Here is a 19,736-nt window from a genome sequence, read left to right as displayed (position 1 = left end):
TTCGTGGCGAGATTATTCAAACCTGTAGCTACACTCTGAAGATCCATTTCAAACAGGTGAACACAGAGCCATTCAAGGATTAGAAGGAGAGAAAGAGAGGAAGGCTGCAGTATAGGCAGACTAGCAAGTGATTCAATTATAAGCACACTCAGAACTAGAGAAAAAAAAAAAAAAATTTCAGCAGACTTCTTTTTTCTCTCCTTTCTCAGCCAATAATTTAACCCTTTTTGGGCCGGTCAAACTGTCATGATTCTCAATGGCAAGAGAACATAGCCCAGCATATATAAGAACTAGCTCTTGGAAGATGGAATCTAAACTGACCATGAACTAAACCTGCCGCACAATTAACAGTGGCCGGGTAGCGTGCCTACGTTTTATCCCTAGACGCCCAGCGCCAGCCGGAGGACTAACTAATCCTAGCAGAGGAAAATACAGTCCTGGCTCACCTCTAGAGAAATTTCCCCAAAAGGCAGACAGAGGCCCCCACATATATTGGCGGTGATTTTAGATGAAATGACAAACGTAGTATGAAAATAGGTTTAGCAAAACCGAGGTCCGCTTACTAGATAGCAGGAAGACAGAAAGGGCACTTTCATGGTCAGCTGAAAACCCTATCAAAACACCATCCAGAAATTACTTTAAGACTCTAGTATTAACTCATAACACCAGAGTGGCAATTTCAGATCACAAGAGCTTTCCAGACACAGTAACGAAACAGCAGCTGTGAACTGGAACAAAATGCAAAAACAAACAAGGACGAAAGTCCAACTTAGCTGGGAGTTGTCTAGTAGCAGGAACATGCAAAGAAAGGCTTCTGATTACATTGTTGACCGGCATGAAACTGACAGAGGAGCAAGGTTATATAGAGACTCCCACATCCTGATGGGAACAGGTGAACAGAGAGGATGATGCACACAAGTTCAATTCCACCAGTGGCCACCGGGGGAGCCCAGAATCCAATTTCACAACAGTTATCCTCAAATGACCACAATACAAGTCATTTCTCTATAATGGCAAACATGAATATTGCAATATTAATCTGACAGGGTTATCATTTAGCTCACAAAGAGCTTAAATTATGGTCTCCGTGGAAAAATGTTGGTTAAAATACAAATTGAAAAGAAGGTGGCCATTGGCAGAAGAGCAAATCTATAAATATACTTTAGCTATGTAAAGGACTGCTCACACATGATGCTTACTGTAGAAGTAACATGTGGTTTTATCACAAATGCATTAAATTTGGTACCTAGGTAAACCAGGCTCTTCCTAAGGTTTTAGGCTAGTTCTCTCAGATTTGCTGTTGTAGCGATATTCTCCAAAAAGCAGTACACAACATCAAATATTGATTTAAGGTCAAACGGCAGGACCAATTTGACCCAAATTTGGCACATAGGTAATCAAGATAATTGAAAGACTTTAGACCAGAAGTAGCATTCTCAAGACATTTGCAAAAAAAGTGAAACACGCAAAAATTCATTTATAGCTAAAGGACTTAAGCAATTAGTAACTTTGGAAGATTTAACACTTTCTTTCAGCTTGCTAAAACATACTGTTTAATAATATATTCATCAAATGTAATACAAAAGTATTTTGGAGATATTCACAAAAAAAGGAACGCGATAGCAACATTAATTCTCAGCCAAGGAACAATTTGCAACAAAGTTGCCACATAGTTAACCCCTTAGTGACAGAGCCAATTTGGTACTTAATGACCGAGCCAATTTTTACAATTCTGACCACTGTCACTTTAAGAGGTTATAACTCTGGAACGCTTTATCGGATCCCGCTGATTCTGAGATTGTTTTTTCGTGACATATTGTACTTCAAGTTAGTGGTAACATTTCTTCAATATTACTTGCGATTATTTATGAAAAAAATGGAAATATGGCGAAAATTTTTAAAATTTTGCAATTTTCAAAATTTGTATTTTTATGCCCTTAAATCAGAGAGATATGTCACAAAAAAATAGTTAATAAATAACATTTCCCACATGTCTACTTTACATCAGCACAATTTTGGAAACAATTATTTTTTTTGTTAGGGAGTTATAAGGGTTAAAAGTTGACCAGCAATTTCTCATTTTTACAACACCATGTTTTTTTTAGGGACCACATCACCTTTGAAGTCATTTTGAGGGGTCTATATGATAGAAAATAACCAAGTGTGACACCATTCTAAAAACTGCACCCCTCAAGCTGCTCAAAACCACATTCAAGAAGTTTATTAACCCTTTACGTACTTCACAGGAACTGAAACAATGTGGAAGAAAAAAATGAACATTTAACTTTTTTTTGCAAACATTTTACTACAGAACCATTTTTTTAATTTTCACAAGTGTAAAAACAGAAATTTAACCACAAATTTTGTTGTGCAATTTTTCCTGAGTACGCCGATACCCCATATGTGGAGGTAAACCACTGTTTGGGCGCACCGCAGAGCTTGGAAGTGAAGGAGCACCGTTTGACTGTTTCAATGCAGAATTGGCTGGAATTGAGATCAGACGCCATGTCACGTTTGGAGAGCCCCTAATGTGCCTAAACAGTGGAAACCCCCCACAAGTGATAACATTTTGGAAACTAGACCCCTTAAGGAACTTATCTAGATGTGTGGTGAGCACTTTGAACCCCCAAGTGCTTCACAGAAGTTTATAACGTAGAGCCGTGAAAATAAAAAATCGCATTTGTTTTCACAAAAATGATTTTTTCGCCCACAAATTCTTATTTTCACAAGGGTAACAGGAGAAATTAGACCACAAAAGTTGTTGTGCAATTTCTCCTGAGTACGTCGATACCCTATATGTGGAGGTAAACCACTGTTTGGGCGCACCGCAGAGCTTGGAAGTGAAGGAGCACCGTTTGACTTTTTCAATGCAGAATTGGCTGGAATTGAGATCGGATGCCATGTCGCGTTTGGAGAGCCCCTGATGTGCCTAAACAGTGGAAACCGCCCACAAGTGATACCATTTTGGAAACTAGACCCCTTAAGGAACTTATCTAGATGTGTGGTGAGCACTTTGAACCCCCAAGTGCTTCACAGAAGTTTATAACGTAGAGCCGTGAAAATAAAAAATCAAATTTTTTCTACAAAAATGATATTTTTGCCTCCAAATTTTTATTTTACCAAGGGTAACAGGAGAAAATGGACCCCAGAAGTTGTTGTACAATTTGTCTTGAGTACGCCAACACCCCATTTGTGGGGGTAAACCACTGTTTGGGCGCATGGCTGAGCTCGGAAGCAAAGGAGCGCCATTTGACTTTTCAATGCAAAATTGACTGGAATTGAGATCGGACGCCATGTCGCGTTTGGAGAGCCCCTGATGTGCCTAAACAGTAGAAACCCCCCAAAAGTGACCCCATTTTGGAAACTAGACCCCCATGGAACTTATCTAGATGTGTAGTGAGAACTTTGAATGCCCAAGTGCTTCACAGAAGTTTATAATGCAGAGTAGTAAAAATAAAAAATATTTTTTTTTCCCACAAAAAATATTTTTTTAGCCCCCAAATTTTTATTTTCACAAGGGTAACAAGAGAAATTGGACCCAAAAAGTTGTTGTCCAATTTGTCCTGAGAATGCTGGTACCCAATATGTGGGGGTAAACCACTGTTTAGGCGCACGGCAGAGCTCGGAAGGGAAGGAGCGCCATTTTGAAATGCAGGCTTTGATAGAATGGTCTGCGGGCGTTATGTTGCGTTTGCAGAGCCACTGATGTACCTGAACAGTAGAAACCCCCCACAAGTGACCCCATTTTGAAAACTAGACCCCCCAAGGAACTTATCTAGATATGTGGTGAGAACTTTGAATGCCCAAGTGCTTCACAGAAGTTTATAATGCAGAGTAGTGAAAATAGAAAATATTTTTTTTTTCACAAAAAAGATTTTTTAGCCCCCAAGTTTTTATTTTCACAAGGGTAACAAAAGAAATTGGATGCCAATATTTGTTCTCCAATTTGTCCTGAGTATGCTGGTACCCCATATGTGGGGGTAAACCACTGTTTTGGCACACGGCAGAGCTCAGAAGAGAAGGAGCGCCATTTTGGAATTCAGACTTTGATAGAATTGTCTGTGGGTGTTATGTTGCGTTTGCAGAGCCCCTGATGTACCTAAACAGTAGAAACCCCCCACAAGTGACCAAATTTTGGAAACTAGACCCCCTAAGGAACTTATCTAGATATGTGGTGAGAACTTTGAATGCTCAAGTGCTTCACAGAAGTTTATAATGCAGAGTAGTGAAAATAAAAAATATATTTTTTTCCCACAAAAAATAATTTTAGCCCCCAAGTTTTTATTTTCACAAGGGTAACAAGAGAAATTGGACCCCAAAAGTTGTTGTCCAATTTATCCCAAGTACGCTGATGCCCCATATGTGGGGGTAAACCACTGTTTGGGCGCACGGCAGAGCTCAGAAGGGAGGGAGCACCATTTGACTTTTTTAGCGCAAAATTGGCTGTCGTGTTTGGAGACCCCCTGATGTACCTAAACAGTGGAAACCCCCAAATTATAACTCCAACCCTAACTCCAACACACCCCTAACCCTAATCTTAACCCGATCCATAATCCTAATCACAACCCTAACGATAATCACAACCCTAACCCCAAAACTGCCCTAATCTCAACCCTAACCATAACCCTAATCAAAACCCTAAATCCAACACACCCCTAACCCTAATCCCAAACGTAACCCTAATCCCAACCCTAATCCCAAACGTAACCCTAATCCCAACCCTAATCCAAACCCTAATCCCAACTCTAACCCTAACTTTAGCCTCAGCCCTAACCCTAACTTTAGCCCCAACCCTAACCATAACTTTAGCCCCGTCGTCACAAAAAAAGTTCAATGTAACCTTTTTTTTGTACGTCGCGTCCGTCATTTCCGCGCATGCGTGGCCGTAACTCTGCCCCCTCCTCCCCAGGACATAGACTGGGCAGCGGATGCATTGAAAAACTGCATCCGCTGCCCACGTTGTGCACAATTTTCACAACGTGCGTCGGTACGTCGGGCCGACGCATTGCGACCGACCCGTACCGACGCAAGTGTGAAAGAAGCCTAAGGCTACTTTCACACGAGCGTCGTACTCGGCCCATCGCAGTGTGTCAGGCCGACGTACCGACGCTAGCATTGTAAGCGCCACACAACGGTTGCAGCGGATGCTGTTTTTTCAACGCATCTGCTGCCCCATTGTGAGGTGCGGGGAGGCGGGGGCGGAGTTCCGGCCGCGCATGCGCGGTCGGAAATGGCGGACACGTCGCACAAAAAAGTTACATGTAGCTTTTTTTATGCCGACGGTCCGCCAAAGCACGACGCATCCGTCGCACGACGGATGCGACATGTGGCAATCCGTCGCAATGCGTCGCTAATGCAAGCCAATGGAGAAAAAACGCATCCTGCAAGCACTTTTGCAGGATGCGTTTTTTCTCCAACGATGCATTGCGACAGAAGCCAAAAAACGCTAGTGTGAAAGTAGCCTAACCCTAACCCTAACCCTAGCCCTAACCCTAAATTTAGCCCCAACCCTAACCCTAACCCTAACTCTAACCCTAACCCTAACCCTAACTCTAACCCTAACCCTAACTCTAACCCTAACCCTAACTCTAACCCTAACCCTAACCCTAATTTTAGCCCCAACTCGTCTCTCCTGCCGGCCGGCAGATGGCAGCAGATGGCGGGTGCACTGCGCATGCGCCCGCCATTTTCTTTCCCGACGAAGAAGCCGGCCGGCAAGAGGAGACACAGGAGGACCCAGGGACACCGGGTGAGTATTATTGGGTCCCCGAATCCCCCTATTTCTCTGTCCTCTGATGTGCAATCACATCAGAGGACAGAGAATTACAGATCGCTTTTTTTTTTATTTTTGCGGTCGCCGGTAAACTGTTAATTACCGGCGATCGCAAAACAGGGGTCGGTGCAAACCGACCCCGATCATGTTCTTTGGGGTCTCGGCTACCCCCGGCAGCCGAGACCCCAAAGATCTTCCGGGTGCCGGGCGGCGGGCGTACTGCGCGTGCGCCCGCCATTTTTTCCCAGAAAAAAGATGGCGACGCCCATCTGGAGCCACGAGGAGCACCGGGGGAGATAGGTGAGTATTGGGGGGCTATCGGGGGCCATCGGGGACTATTTCTCTGTCCTCCGATGTGCGATCACATCGGAGGACAGAGAAATTAAAAGGCAAATCGCGTTTTTTTTTTTTTGTTGCGACCACCGGTAAACGGTTAATTACCGGCAATCGCAACTCGGGGGTCGGTAAAACCCCCCCGAATCATGTTCTCCGTTGCTACCCTCGGCAACCGAGACCCCAGAGAAAATCCGACTCTGGGGGGCGCTATTCACTTTTTCCACAGCGCCGTTAATTAACGGCGCTGTGGTTTAAGTACCCTTAGCGGCCGCCGTTAAAAGGCATATCGGCGGTCGTTAAGGGGTTAAACCAAGCACTTCAGAAGGTTTAACACGAGATTTAAGTTCTATGGAACCTATTGTTCCTGAGATATTTCCCTTAAAAGGAACATTAATGTACTATAAATATTTATTTACAGCCAAATGACCAGACCAATCTTCCCCAAATCTGTAAATCAGGCACTTCAGAAGGTCTTAAGATAGGCTTAATTTCTCTAGGACCAACATGTTGGCTTTATGTCAGTAGCAGGTTTTTTAACCACACACAGTTAAACCAAATAGTTCAATACAAAGCCAAATAATTCAACAATCTCTGTATAGTTAAAATTTAATTTCTGTTGTCTGTTGTCTGATGTCCATTCTAAATGCACAGCCAAATGACTAGACCAATCTGCACCAAATTTGGCACACAGGTATTAGAAGAGTTTCTGAAGATTTTAGAAAAGGTGTCAGCTCTCTAGGATCTACCGTTCTTCTGTTCAGAAGTAAAATAAATATGTAGCATGTATGCTTCTAATTGAATGATTGGATGCAATAATATTTCTAGGTAGAATAGCATTTGGGAGCCAACATAGTCCTACTAAACAAAATCTATATCACTGTTAAGTTTTAGGGAGATCTAAATTCTTCTCAACAGAAATGTGTGGTTCAGGTACAATACTTTTAATTGCAAGGCTCTGGGAAGCTCTCAAAAAAGAGTGATAGTGTGCTAATGGAGATAAACTTTTTAAAAATCTTTATAGGTTTGGCACTTAACAAATAACAAAAATAACTAATTGAGATATAAATTTTATGGAAAATATTTAATTACAATATAGGAAATTAAAAAAAACAAAATGCAATAACTCCGAACACATGTTAAATTACACCAATGGCACCAAACAAATAAAGTTGAAGTGATAAGTTTACATACAATTAGGTTAACCCCTTCACGCCGCAGCCCATTTTCATTTTTTGCATTTCTGTTTTTTGCTCCCCTGTTTCCCAGAGTCATTACTTTTTTGTTTTTCTGTCAATATGGCAATGTGAGGGCTTGTTTTTTTGTGGGACGAGTTTTACTTTTGAACGACACCATTGGTTTTACCATATTGTGCACTGGAAAACAGGAAAAAAATCCCAAGTGCGGTGAAATTGCAAAAAGTGCAATTCCACAACTGCTTTTTGAGTTTCCTTTTTACCATGTTCACCATTTCATTATAATTCTCCAGGTCATTATGAGTTGGTAGATACCAAACATGTATAGTTTTTTTCTTCCTGGTTCCTGGTTATGAAGAAAGTTTTGAATGGGCAACACAGGGATAAATGTGTTGAGGCGGTAGGTAGTTCACATGTTGGCAAGGCTTAGTGAGCAGCAGCGAGCAATATCTGAATTCCAGCTTCTTAATGCCCATCAGAGTGACACTCAGCCCCTCACACAATTTTCTCAAGCCACATTGGGTGATGACGAAGAACAGGAGGAGGAGGAGGGTGAGGCGAAACAAGAATTTTTGGTCTTCACTACAGAGGGGACTCCCAATCCCAGTTTCATGCCTGTCCAGCATAGATGGCCTGAAGAGGAGAAGGAGGAGGAGGCTATGCGTCATGAGGTGGAGAGAATGGTTAGTGTTTTTCTTGTTGAGGACACTGAACGTTGTCAAAGGAAAATACAGACAGGCTGACTCTTCTAAAATTGAAAAAGGGCTGGATTTACTGCGACTTTGTAAGCCCTATGGATGACAACAACGTAATGTAAAAGCAGCCCAAATGTTTTGTTTGGGAAGTTGTCTTAACATCCATCCCTTACCATCCAAACCCATTTTGTTCGTGAAATCACCTCTTCCTCCTGCTTCTGCAGCAAGTACTTAGTGGTCATATATGCATACCTCATGTGGCTCATGTTTTTTACTTTGCGACGAATAATTGGCACATTGTGCAATGGTGAAACTTGTACTCCCTGCAAATTCCCTTGCTGACACACTCCAACAGTGGAGTAATGAAGATTAATGCTCCTGCTAAACTGTCACGTAAGAGTATCATACCGGGATTGCACCAGTCACAAAACTTAGATAAACATACGTTATTTTTTATAACAATAGACCATTGCGATTTTTTTAAAATCAGCTTGTTTAAACACTGAAAATGCAGGGTAATGAAGATTATTGCCCCTGCTAAAATGTCACATATGATTATCTATACCCAGATTGCGCCACTCAAACAATTGCTAGACAAATATTAGGTATTTTAAGTGCAGAGAGCTGCAGCATGTACTTGCAATGATCAGAACACTCAGTTGTCTGCTTTTCACCCTTCCTCCCTCCTATTAAATCTCTCACTGCTAAATTCCCACCTAACAAACAAAAACAAGTAATCTTGACAGTCCTCAGCTCTTAAAAGGGCTTTTTGGAATAAATAACGCTCACTATAACTTTCTACCATTGTCCCTATGCTCCTTTCACTCTCCCTATGATCACACTATGCTCTTACTATGCTGTTTCCGGCTGCAATGTGCGCAAGATGGCACCAACAGCATTTAAATAGTTCCTATGATGCTGGAAGGCCAGCCAATCACAGTAATGCCACACCAAAGATGGAACCGGCATTACTGTGATTGGCAAGCTAGCTCAGCATGTTCATTAGCTGCAAATAATGCGCCATACATGCTGGGCGGATTACTCTAATTTACCGAGGTAAATACCTAATTACTCACCATATAGCGAGTAGCCCGAATTCCGTACTATTCGTGCAAGTAACGAATAGTGTTGAATGTATTCGCTCATCACTAATGACTATTATTATGCTGTAAATAATCTTCCCTATCAAGATTTTTCTAGCTAAAGATATCTTGAATATAATTATGATGATTCAAGTTTAGTTTTGAATTGGGTAATAAGATTATCTATTGCACAGATCAAAAATCAACTTCCAGCTAATTTTTCTCTGTAGACTAAAATATATTGTGGTGACTCAACTCCCAATTTTTAGGTATTTTCTTTGTTTTCAAGCCTATTGTACAAAATTAATATTCATTGTAAAGTAGTTATCATTTCTTTTCAGCAGTTGGGAATACCCAGATGGACTTAGTGGCATAAGAGATCATACCTGTTTTTGTCAGCTGATTTTTAACAGTCCCTTATGGACCCTGTTTTCTTGATGGCTTGTCACATCTTAGAGCAGAAGTGTTATTTGATGTTTGGAAAATAAAGAAACCCATAAAAAATTGATTTATTGCAATATCTGTCACCATGTACTTTCACCCAGGCTTTCTACTGTGATTGAAGAATAAAAGAACAATTTGTTACAGTTCTGTGTTTAGTGATAATTGCTGAGTTTGAAAATCCATAGGCAACTGAGAAATACCATTGTTTTGCTAAATCACTCAATCAGTCTAATATGTCATTTCGTGTTACTGCCGAGAACAAGTGAAAAATTATTTCTTCAAAGCTAGGCATAATTTACCAATAATTACAGTATGACTAGCTGTAATATATTTTCACACAATTTATTTCAGCTTTAATGTAAACTACAATTATAACACAGAAAACAAATTACCAAAAGAAAGCAATCCTTACCATTATCATCATTATAATTGGTCCATATCAATATATCTTTCTAGAAAAGTAAATCACTTAAAAAAAACATAATATTTATTGCCAAAAGCAAAAAAAGTATTTTTTTCTTAATTTAAATAATTCTAAACCTTAGTTTATGACCAAGAATATTTTTAATTCAAAACTGGTCTTTATCATGCTTGAAAAAAACAAGTTGTGGTTAAAATGTTGCATGTATACTGATGAATAAAACTCCTCCTAATTTGAATAGATTTAAGGTATTGTGGATTTATACTAAATTTATAATTCTGAGGCTATTACATTTTCATCCTTTTGGAAGTGATAAATTGGCCTCAAAAACCCTGAGATTTTACATTCAAAACAGAAGTTAATAGAGATGCAAATTAAAAATGGTAGTGTCATACAATACAAAACACAACATAAGACACCAGTTGAAAGAAATAATTATCACAAGGCACAGTATAGAGTAAGCGGTATTTAATTTTTTACATTTATTTAAATATTACACACCTTGTAAAATGCCCCGGAAAGATCCCGTATGCATTGCTATAAAACATTGATTATTTTTACCAACATAAATACAGATGTATTCAGTCTACCCTTACCTTTTCATGAATTTGGTTTCAGACACCGATTTCTCACCAAATTCAATACAATATCATGATATACAATCAAGACTCCAGAAAAGCTGCAAACCATATCACAACCACACATAGACACATATTCTACAGACATCTTGTAATAGAGTATCAAAAAAAACATTTTATTTCAATCTAATTGTCTGATATCACTATATTGCGCAAGGCAAGGAAGGAGACATATGTACGAGAAATGCTGCATCACTTTTCTAAAGGTGAAGAGCTACAGCATCAAGAGATTCAATGATTGGCTAAATGGTTATTTCAATGGAATGTATCAAATTTTGAAGTTTTTAATTTATAAAACATCTACTATGTACATATTAGAAATACACACTTTACGATAATTGAAATGTAATAGACTAATCTAGTCTCCAAGAAGATATATATGTGTAGTTCATTGCAATTCTGCTTTAGCTACACCTTCAGCCACACAATTGAGCTTTTAGTATCTTTTTTCTGCTCATCCAGAATCAATCTACATAGAAAAACTTAGTAGTGGTAAAACCTATTTTGTAGGTTTGTTGCATAGTAATATTTTAGTAGCATGTGATCATGAATTCTGTTTGCATTGAATGCATTTGAATTAGGTATTGATCCAGCAAATGCTAATGTCATTATACAGGGAGTACATCCTCATTTTATGACAGGGACAAAGGTCCATAGTAAATTAAAATATTTTAACATCAACAGCATTGTAGATGGATCACTGAGTTGCTTTAGTTATATTTCCTAACATAGGAGCCACATCAAGAGTTTTTCAAATGCCTTGTCCACAACCACATAATAAATGTATAAAAAGAAAATGCAGTTCTTCTTGCACAATATTCTTTAATATTTTCTTCCAAATTGTATATTATATTTGTAATGACAAAAGTTAAATAAAGTATGCTAGAACCAGTTAAACATAAGTGATGAGCGAATATACTCATTACTCCGAGTATTTTTTAGTGCTCGTAGATTTAGTTTTCATCGCCACAGCTGAATGATTTACATCTGTTAGCCAGCATAAGTACATGTGGGGGTTGCCTGGTTGCTAGGGAATCCCCACATGTAATCAAACTGGCTAAGAGATGTAAATCATTCAGCTGTGGCAAGAAAAACTACATTTCCGAGCACTAAAAAATACTCGGAGGACACCCGAGCGTGCTCGAGAAATCTCGAGTAACAAGTATATTCGCTCATCACTATTAAACATCACATAATAATGCCATTATAAATGCCAATACCCTATATGTGGGGGAAATTTACTGTTTGGGCCAACGGCAGGGCTTGGAAGGGATGGAGCATCATTTCACTTTTTGAATGTAAAATTTGATGGCATAATTAGCAGTTGCCATGTCGCGTTTGGAGAGCCACTGATGTGCCTAAACAGTGGAAACTCCCCACAAGTCTCACCATTTTGGAAACTAGACTCCTTAGGGAACTTATCTAGATGTTTTTTGAGCACCTTGAACCCCTAGGCACTTCATAGAAGTTAATAACGTTAAGACGTGAAAATAAAAAAAAATCAAATTTTTCCCACAAAAATATTTATCATCTACAAATTTTATATTTTCACAAGGTCAAAAGGGGAAAATGGACCCCAAAGGTTGTTGTGCAATTTCTCCCGAGTTCCCCAATACCCCATATGTGGTTGAAAACTACTTTTGAGGCATAGTGCAAAGCTCAAAAGGGAAGTAGCGCCATATTGCAGTGCAGATTTTGCTGCACCTGTTTGAGGCTGCCATGTTACATTGGCAGAGCCCCTGAATTGCCAGAACAGCAGAGCCACCCATAAGTGACCCCATTTTACCAATTACACCTCTCAATTAATTCATCTAGGGGTGCAGTGATTATATTGACACCACGGGAGTGTCAGAGACTTTTATACCATTGGTCATTGAAGAAAAAATAATTAGAATTGAGAGTCCTCAGTGGTTGATACCTTTTAATGGCTAACTGAAAAGATGGTAACAAATTGCAAGCTTTCGAGACGACACAGGTCTCTTCATCAGGCAAAGAGGTATCAACCACTGAGGATTCTCAATTCTAAATATTTTTCTATCTACTGGCTAACACGGTACCAAGATATATCTTTCCTGAAAAAATAATTTTCATTTTTACCACCAAGATTGTGTGTTAGCCCCAAGTTTTACATTTTCACACTGGGAAATGGGTAAAAATTTCACCAGAATTTGTCCCACAATTTCTGCTGAATGTAGGAATATTCCATATGTGGCTGTACAGCACTGCTTAGCCATACGGAGAGACTCGGGAGGGTTGGAGCGCTATTTGCTTCCTGGAGCGTAGCTTTTCCTAGATTAGTTTGCGGATTCCATATAAAGAGCTCTAAGTGCTAGAAAAGCAGAATCCCCTCTCAAATGACAACATTTTGGAAATTATAACCCTTTGGTAATTTACCTACAGATGTAGTGACGATTTTGACTCCCTGGGTGTTTTCCAGAAACAGGCAACAGTGGAAGTTGCTGATTGAACATTGCAAACTTCCATTGTAGTGACCAGTACATTTCAGTCACCAGTACATTATGCCCAGCTCATGCTTCTAGAGACATGCACCTGTAAGTTAGGCGGGCTCTCATCACTACAGAAATGCCAAACATTTGAGTGCTAAATGTGGTTTAGGCACACTGGTGCTCAGAAGTGAGAGGACATTAGGATTTGGGAGCGGAGAATTTGTTGAATATCTTTTGGGGGCGAGGAGTTATTTCACTTTTCCAGAGCCTTTGTGCAACCGGTAACTTGGAAGCTGCCTATATTTCTGTTAACAGAATGTTAGGGTTGGCGGAACGCACCGAAAATATTTATTAGATGGGATTGGTGCGTTCACAACCCGGGATCCACCGTGCAGGAAAGAACCTGCTGCTAAGTAATTGGCGGCACTATATGGCGGTATGAACCAGCTCTGTTAGCTTCACAGAGCGGCTGAGAAAGCAAAGCTCTGTGCCCTGTTAGACTTTCACAGAGGCACAGGCTAACTACCCAAATGAGAGCAGTCAGTGGTCATGCATGCACACAAAACTCCTCGCCGGAAGTGCCAGCATTCTAGGGCTTATTTCAGCCAGGTCCCTGAATACACACAAACACAATCTCCTCGCCGGAGGTGCCAGCATTCTAGGGGCTTATTTCAGCCGGGTCCCTGAACACATACAAACGCATGACCACACTGGCGCAAAGCACATAACTTAGGAAGATACTAGCGCATGGCCGTGCGGCCATGCGAGCCTTAAATAGCTGCAGCACGTACAGGACCTTCCTAGAAGGACCAATGAGAGGCTGCTACAAAGCCTGCGCACCTACAGGACCTTCCTAGAAGGACCAATAGATTTGGCTGCAGTACCTGAGCAAGTGACCCTTGATCTCCACTGAGAGATCTTACCCTGGGCATGCTCAGTGTGTGCAAAGCAGGACTTAGTCCCAGAAAAGCCTGCTCACCGCAGATCAGTGCAGGGTACAATAGCAGAGCCTGGAGAGGCAGCAGTGACCCTTTGCACAATATCAGTCCTAGTGAGACGCTGGGACCGACGTCTCCGCTGAGCAGGCTCCACTGCGGCCGATGCAGAACGGGAGACCGCAGCAGACACGGATCGAGATTCCCCCTGTGCAGCAGAGGAAACTCGACTCCTAACACAGATGATGGACCTGAGTGGGGACTTTTTTTGTTGTTGATTGAGTTGAAACTTTTATTGGGAACATTTTGCATAACATTTATCTGGCACTATACGCTGAGAACTTACATCAGGGTTTCCATCTAAATCTCTGAGTGACGTGACAGATGAAACCCCAGATTCATTTGCTATAGTGAGGCAGCAGATTTACTCTCGAGTCAGTATGGCCTCTGTTCAGTGGTGTCCTTTTCATTAATGCAGAAAACTGTGGCCGACGCACTATGCAATCCTGAAAAGACTGACATCACCTGATCACAGGTCCTATGGCATCCACAGCGCCTCAATCTGACTCATTATAGGAAATCTTCCGCCGAGGGTTTTGTCTGAATCACATATTTCAGAGATTTACATGGAAACCCTGGTGTAAGCACTCAGTGCAGAGCGCAGGGTAAATGTGCACCAAGCCTTACTGTGATCTTTGGGAGGCAGAATGAAAAAATCTACAGCATGTGAGGAATTGGTTTTATTTATTTTTTTATGCCATTCCTAGTGTGGTATAAGTGACTAGGCGACTTTATTCTTCAGGTTAGTGCTGTTACATTGATACAAGATTTATATTGGGTTTTTCTGTTTGGCTTCTGTCACACACTAAGAGACTTTTTATTGCAAAAAATAGTTTTTGCATCACCATATTTTGAGAGCTATAATTTTTTCTTATTTCAGCTGACAGAGTCATGTTATAGCTACTTTTTTCTGGGACAAAATGCTTTTATTGGTACCATTTTTGTGCACATGACATTTTTTGATAGCTTTCTATTTTGATTTTTATGAGACAGAATGAATAAAAACCAGCAATTCAGAATTGCTTTTTGGTTTTTTTATACTGTTCTGCGTGTGGTAACATTGGTAAGACTGCTTTATTCTTTGGGTCAGTACGATTACAGCAATACCACATTTATATTTTTTTATGTTTTGGCGCTTTTGCACAATAAAAACTATTTTGTAGAAAAAATATATATTTTTGCATCACTTTATTCTGAGAGTTAAAACTTTTTTATTTTTCTGCTGATGGAGCTGTATCACAGCTTGTTTTTTGCAGGACATGGTAATGTTTTCAGTGGTACTATTGTTATTTACATCAGTCTTTTTTATCGTGTTTTATTGTACTTTTGGTTTGGTGGTATGATGATAAAGCATAGTTTCTTCCTTCGGTTTTTATTTATTCTTTTACAGTGTTCACTGAAGGGGTTAATTAGTGGGACAGTTTTATAGAGCGGGTCAATACGGACACGGCGACACAAAATATGTGTACTTTTATTGTTGTTTTTATTTACAAAAGCAAATGTATTTATTGGAAAATTATTTATTTAGTTTTCTTTATTTAGGGATTTTTAAAAAATATTTTTACACTTGGTAAATTTTTTTTTTAAACTTTTTTACATTGTCCCAGGATGGGACATTACTTTATAGCATTAAATCGCTGATCTTATGTTCTGCAATGCAGAGTATCAGATCAGCGATCTGACAGGCAGGGAAGGAGGCTTCCCAGGTTCTGCACCTTACCTGCTGGACCTGGAAGGACCCAGCGGCCATCTTAGGGCCGGGTGTCTCAATGGAGACCATCAAGACAATGTGATAGCATCACATTGTCCTGATGGAAGAACACAGGGAGCCCCTTCCCTGCTCGTTGCCCCTCTATGTCGCTGTCACTACTGACAGTGGCAAAAGAGGGTTTAAATGCCTGCAATTGGTGGGTATTGCTGCAGGGCATAAGATGTCACATACAGCTGACACCCGCACTCGATCGCCGTGGTGCTCAATGTGAGGCCACGCAATCGGTGCACCATACTAGTACTGCTGTTTGTCAGAACGCAATTCCCGCAGAGCCGTACTAGTACAGCGCATGTCGGGAAGGGGTTAACCTAATAATTAAATTATTTAAATTATTAAATAATGCTTTCTTGTTCTGCAATATTTTTCATTCTAAAGGGCATGTGTACAAATAAAATCAGACATTTTTGAGTGACAGATTAAAGGCTAATATAAACAGTTTTTTTTGTGACTTTTGCATTTATTAATTGTGCAATCTTATAGAGGGCAGTCACCCCCTACAGGAATGGGTAGGTGGAGAGTGGCTGTTGATCTGGTATTTTGCACCTGTGTTGCTAAAATCTTGCTTTATGGACTGGCTGCACCCTGCAGTGCATTTGTTCCAAGATCTGGGCAGGTAAGTGTTGCTGCTATTTTTTCTGCTGTTGAAAATTGAATTTTTGTAGACCTTGAGTCTCTAGTGGCTTTGCTATTTAGTTTAGTGTAGGACTCGTAAGCGTGGGGACCCTTGGCGTGGGTTACAAGCTTGCGTATTTTGGCCAAAATATCATCCAATACCTCACTATTTTTGTATATTTTTGCACTATATTTTTCAGGGTGCAGCCAAGCCCTAACACGTTCGGTCTCGCATGAGGGGTGTTTGCACTGGGATGCATTGAGAGTGTGCTGGCCAGCCCACCTAATCGAAAAGTAGGGGTGTGACTAATAGGCTGTGAACCAGACACTATGCAGTACCATTGTGTGAACAATGCTCTATGTGGGCCTTCATTGTGCAATTGTATATTAGGCAGTCACCCCCTCCAGGAGTGGGTAGGTGGAGAGTAGCTGTTGATCTGGTATTTTGCATCTGCGTTGCTAACATCTTGCTTTATGGGTTGGCTGCACCCTGTAGTGCATTTATTCCAAGATCTGGGCAGGTAAGTGTTGCTGCCTTTTTTTCTGCTGTTTAAATCAAATTTATTCAAAATGCTATGAGAATTAAAATTTTATGTAAATGCTCCTATTGTTACATTTTTAATCCCATTACAGGGTTACAATATAGTATTAATAATATTAATATGATGATATATTGTATAACAAACTTAATTGTTTTCACAGTCTGAGATTTGTTGTATTTTTACATTTTGTTATTGAATCTATTTAAAATTAAACAAATGTGTATACAAAGTAATCCAATTTTTGGCTTTAATAATTCATTGATTTTACATTCAATATAAATTGTATTATTTTGATTATGCTCCATTTACTATGTTTACCCATATGCATTGATTGATTTCCATAACTGTTGGTATTCAAGAAGCATGCAGCTTCTTGGTCCATTGAACCAGAGTTACAGAGGAAAACAGCAATATATCTGAATCTTGATGGGGAAAACACAAATGAAAACCCAGGGCAGAATCTCACTTTTCATGAATGTTTTATAGTTGATTTAGATATAGTATTATGTTCATTTCTCACGAGATACTTCAAGCTTTGCTTATTCGAAGATAAACCAAGGTGGTGTCTCTAAGGCATCAGCAACAAAAGGATTAGAGGCAAAACCCTTGAAGTGAGTCAAAAGAACATTTTTACTTACATTGTGCTTTGTAAGATTGGAAATATTCGTAGATATCGATTGCAACCACTCTATGCAATCATCCGCCGATAAGCACTGTATTATTCCACTGCAAACCCCGTCTACTGCTGTGAGTTGAAATGCATTCTGCCTGGAAATAAAGTAATTATTTAAAGCTTAACCTTTGTTTACTAGATAGAATACAGTAGGTGTGGTGGCAGAAACAATTCAGAAAAAAGATGTCAACTGAGAAAATGGCCAAAAAACAAATTCACATAATGAAACTTATTCAGAAAACTTACCAAAAAGAGGCCTGCATCATTAAACATGCACAAATTGTTATTAAAAGACTTGCATCTCTGTAAACCTTAACATTAATGTGAAACTGTTCTAGTGAAATATTTTTTTCTTCTTGACCAAAAAACTAAACACTATTATATGTGATACATGTACAGTGATATATAAAAGTTTGGGCACCCCTTATCAAAATTACTGTTGTTGTGAACTGTTAAGCAAGTTGAAGATGAAATAATCTCAAAAAGCCTAAAGTTGAAGATGACACATTTCCTTTGCATTTTAATAAAAAAAATATATATATTGTCATTCCTTAAGTTTGTTAATTTACAAAAAAGAAAATGGGCAGATGCAAAAGTTTGGGCATCCAGTGAGATTTGTGTGCTTAGATATCTTTGAACATGTTTTCTGACCTTAACTAGTTTGTTAGAGTTATGGCTTGTTGACTATTAGGAAAGGCCAAGTAATGCAAATTTACCAGCTTTAAAAAATCCCATTCTCCTCTAACTTTGTGCCATAAAGCAGCAGCCATGGTTTTTCTAATGGTGGGGGGGAGGAGTAGGAAAAGGCTATGAGATGACAGCAAAGCGTTTTCAAGTTGCCCTTTCCTCAGTTCTAAATTTAATTAGGAAATGGCAATTAACAGGAACAGTAGAAATCAAGATAAGGTCTCAAAGACCAAGCAAAATTTCAGTGAAAGTTCCTCAGAGGCTCGCTTGATAGGCAAATCAAAACCCCAACTGGACTGCAAAAGACCTTCAGAAAGATTTAACAGAGTCTGGAGTTGTGGAATATTCTTCTACTGTTTAGAGACGCTTGCACAAATGTGGCCTTCATGGAAGAATCATCAGAAGAAAACCTTTCCTGTGTCCTCACCATGAAATTCTGCATCACACGTATGCAAAAAACATATGTTAGGTGCCGGGATTCTCCCACTGCATGGGGTAGATCTCAAGCCTTGTCTGCCTCTGCGGTCTCCCATTCTGACTCAGCTGCAATTGGAACTGCTCAGCAAAGACTTCAGTCTCAGCATCTTGCCCAGACGCGTGCTGTTCACTTGGTTACTGCTGGCTCTCCAGCCAAAGCTATAGTAACTAGGAATAGATAGTGTCGAGCAGGCGTTCCAGTGGCTACGTCCATCATTCTACTGAGCATGCTCGTGAGGTGGCGACCTTTCATTGGTGGTCTGTCATCAGCTGCTTGGGTGAGTGGCAATTCCGGATTGGTCAATGAGCAAGGTCCTGTCGGACTGGACTTAAGCAGAGCATATAAAAGGGTTTTGGAGTGCACGTCAGTGTGTTAAGATCCTTTATTCTATGTGTGTGTCAGTGGATATGTAACCACTCTGTGTGCATGTGTGCCGCTAGTAGCATGGTGATTGTATGTCTAGGCAGGCAGTGTAGGGTGGGAACTCCAGATTGGCTTAGCACCTGACTCTGGGTGGCTCAAGTCATGTGTTTAGTTAGCACACCCAAGTCTCAGTGTGAGCACAACCACCAGCCCAGACTTCCCTGGTGGGTAGCTATAGGGACCCCAACTAGCGTCATTAATTGCTGTACTCCTGTGACGTCTAACAGGGTATAGCGCTGAGTGCTCTGTGGACCAACTGAGCAGGTACTTTCCACTCTTTCCACACGGAGTGACCTTTAACGCCGTGTTTATGGTGCTTGTACGCAGCATCGCTCCGCCATTGTTTAGCAGCTGCGGTTTCTCCATCACCACACGGTGGACCCCAGGTTGCGATCGCACCTTCTCATAATTTATATTTGGTGTGATCCGCAAACACTAACAAGCTGTAAAAAAGCCTGATGCATTTTGGAAACAATCCTGTGGACCGATGAAGTTAAAATAGAACTCTTTGGTCACAACGATCAAA

General features: G+C 40.2%; 1 protein-coding gene across 4 annotated transcripts in view; it reads right to left on the bottom strand.

Annotated features, from left to right (window-relative positions):
• The window catches only part of SNTG1 (syntrophin gamma 1), a 1,080,379-nt gene that overhangs the window by 90,263 nt on the left and 970,380 nt on the right, over nucleotides 1–19,736 (bottom strand). For all 4 annotated transcript variants that reach the window (XM_077270476.1, XM_077270477.1, XM_077270479.1 and 1 more), the window contains one exon: nucleotides 17,588–17,717. In XM_077270476.1, coding sequence (XP_077126591.1) covers nucleotides 17,588–17,717 — 130 coding nt within the window. The remainder of the gene's footprint in view (nucleotides 1–17,587; nucleotides 17,718–19,736) is intronic.

This window comes from Ranitomeya variabilis, chromosome 6 (genome assembly GCF_051348905.1).
Source record: "Ranitomeya variabilis isolate aRanVar5 chromosome 6, aRanVar5.hap1, whole genome shotgun sequence".
NCBI classification, from domain to species: domain Eukaryota; kingdom Metazoa; phylum Chordata; class Amphibia; order Anura; family Dendrobatidae; genus Ranitomeya; species Ranitomeya variabilis.
The sequence above is the reverse complement of the archived record's forward strand: the minus strand, read 5'-3'. Positions and strand labels throughout refer to the sequence as shown.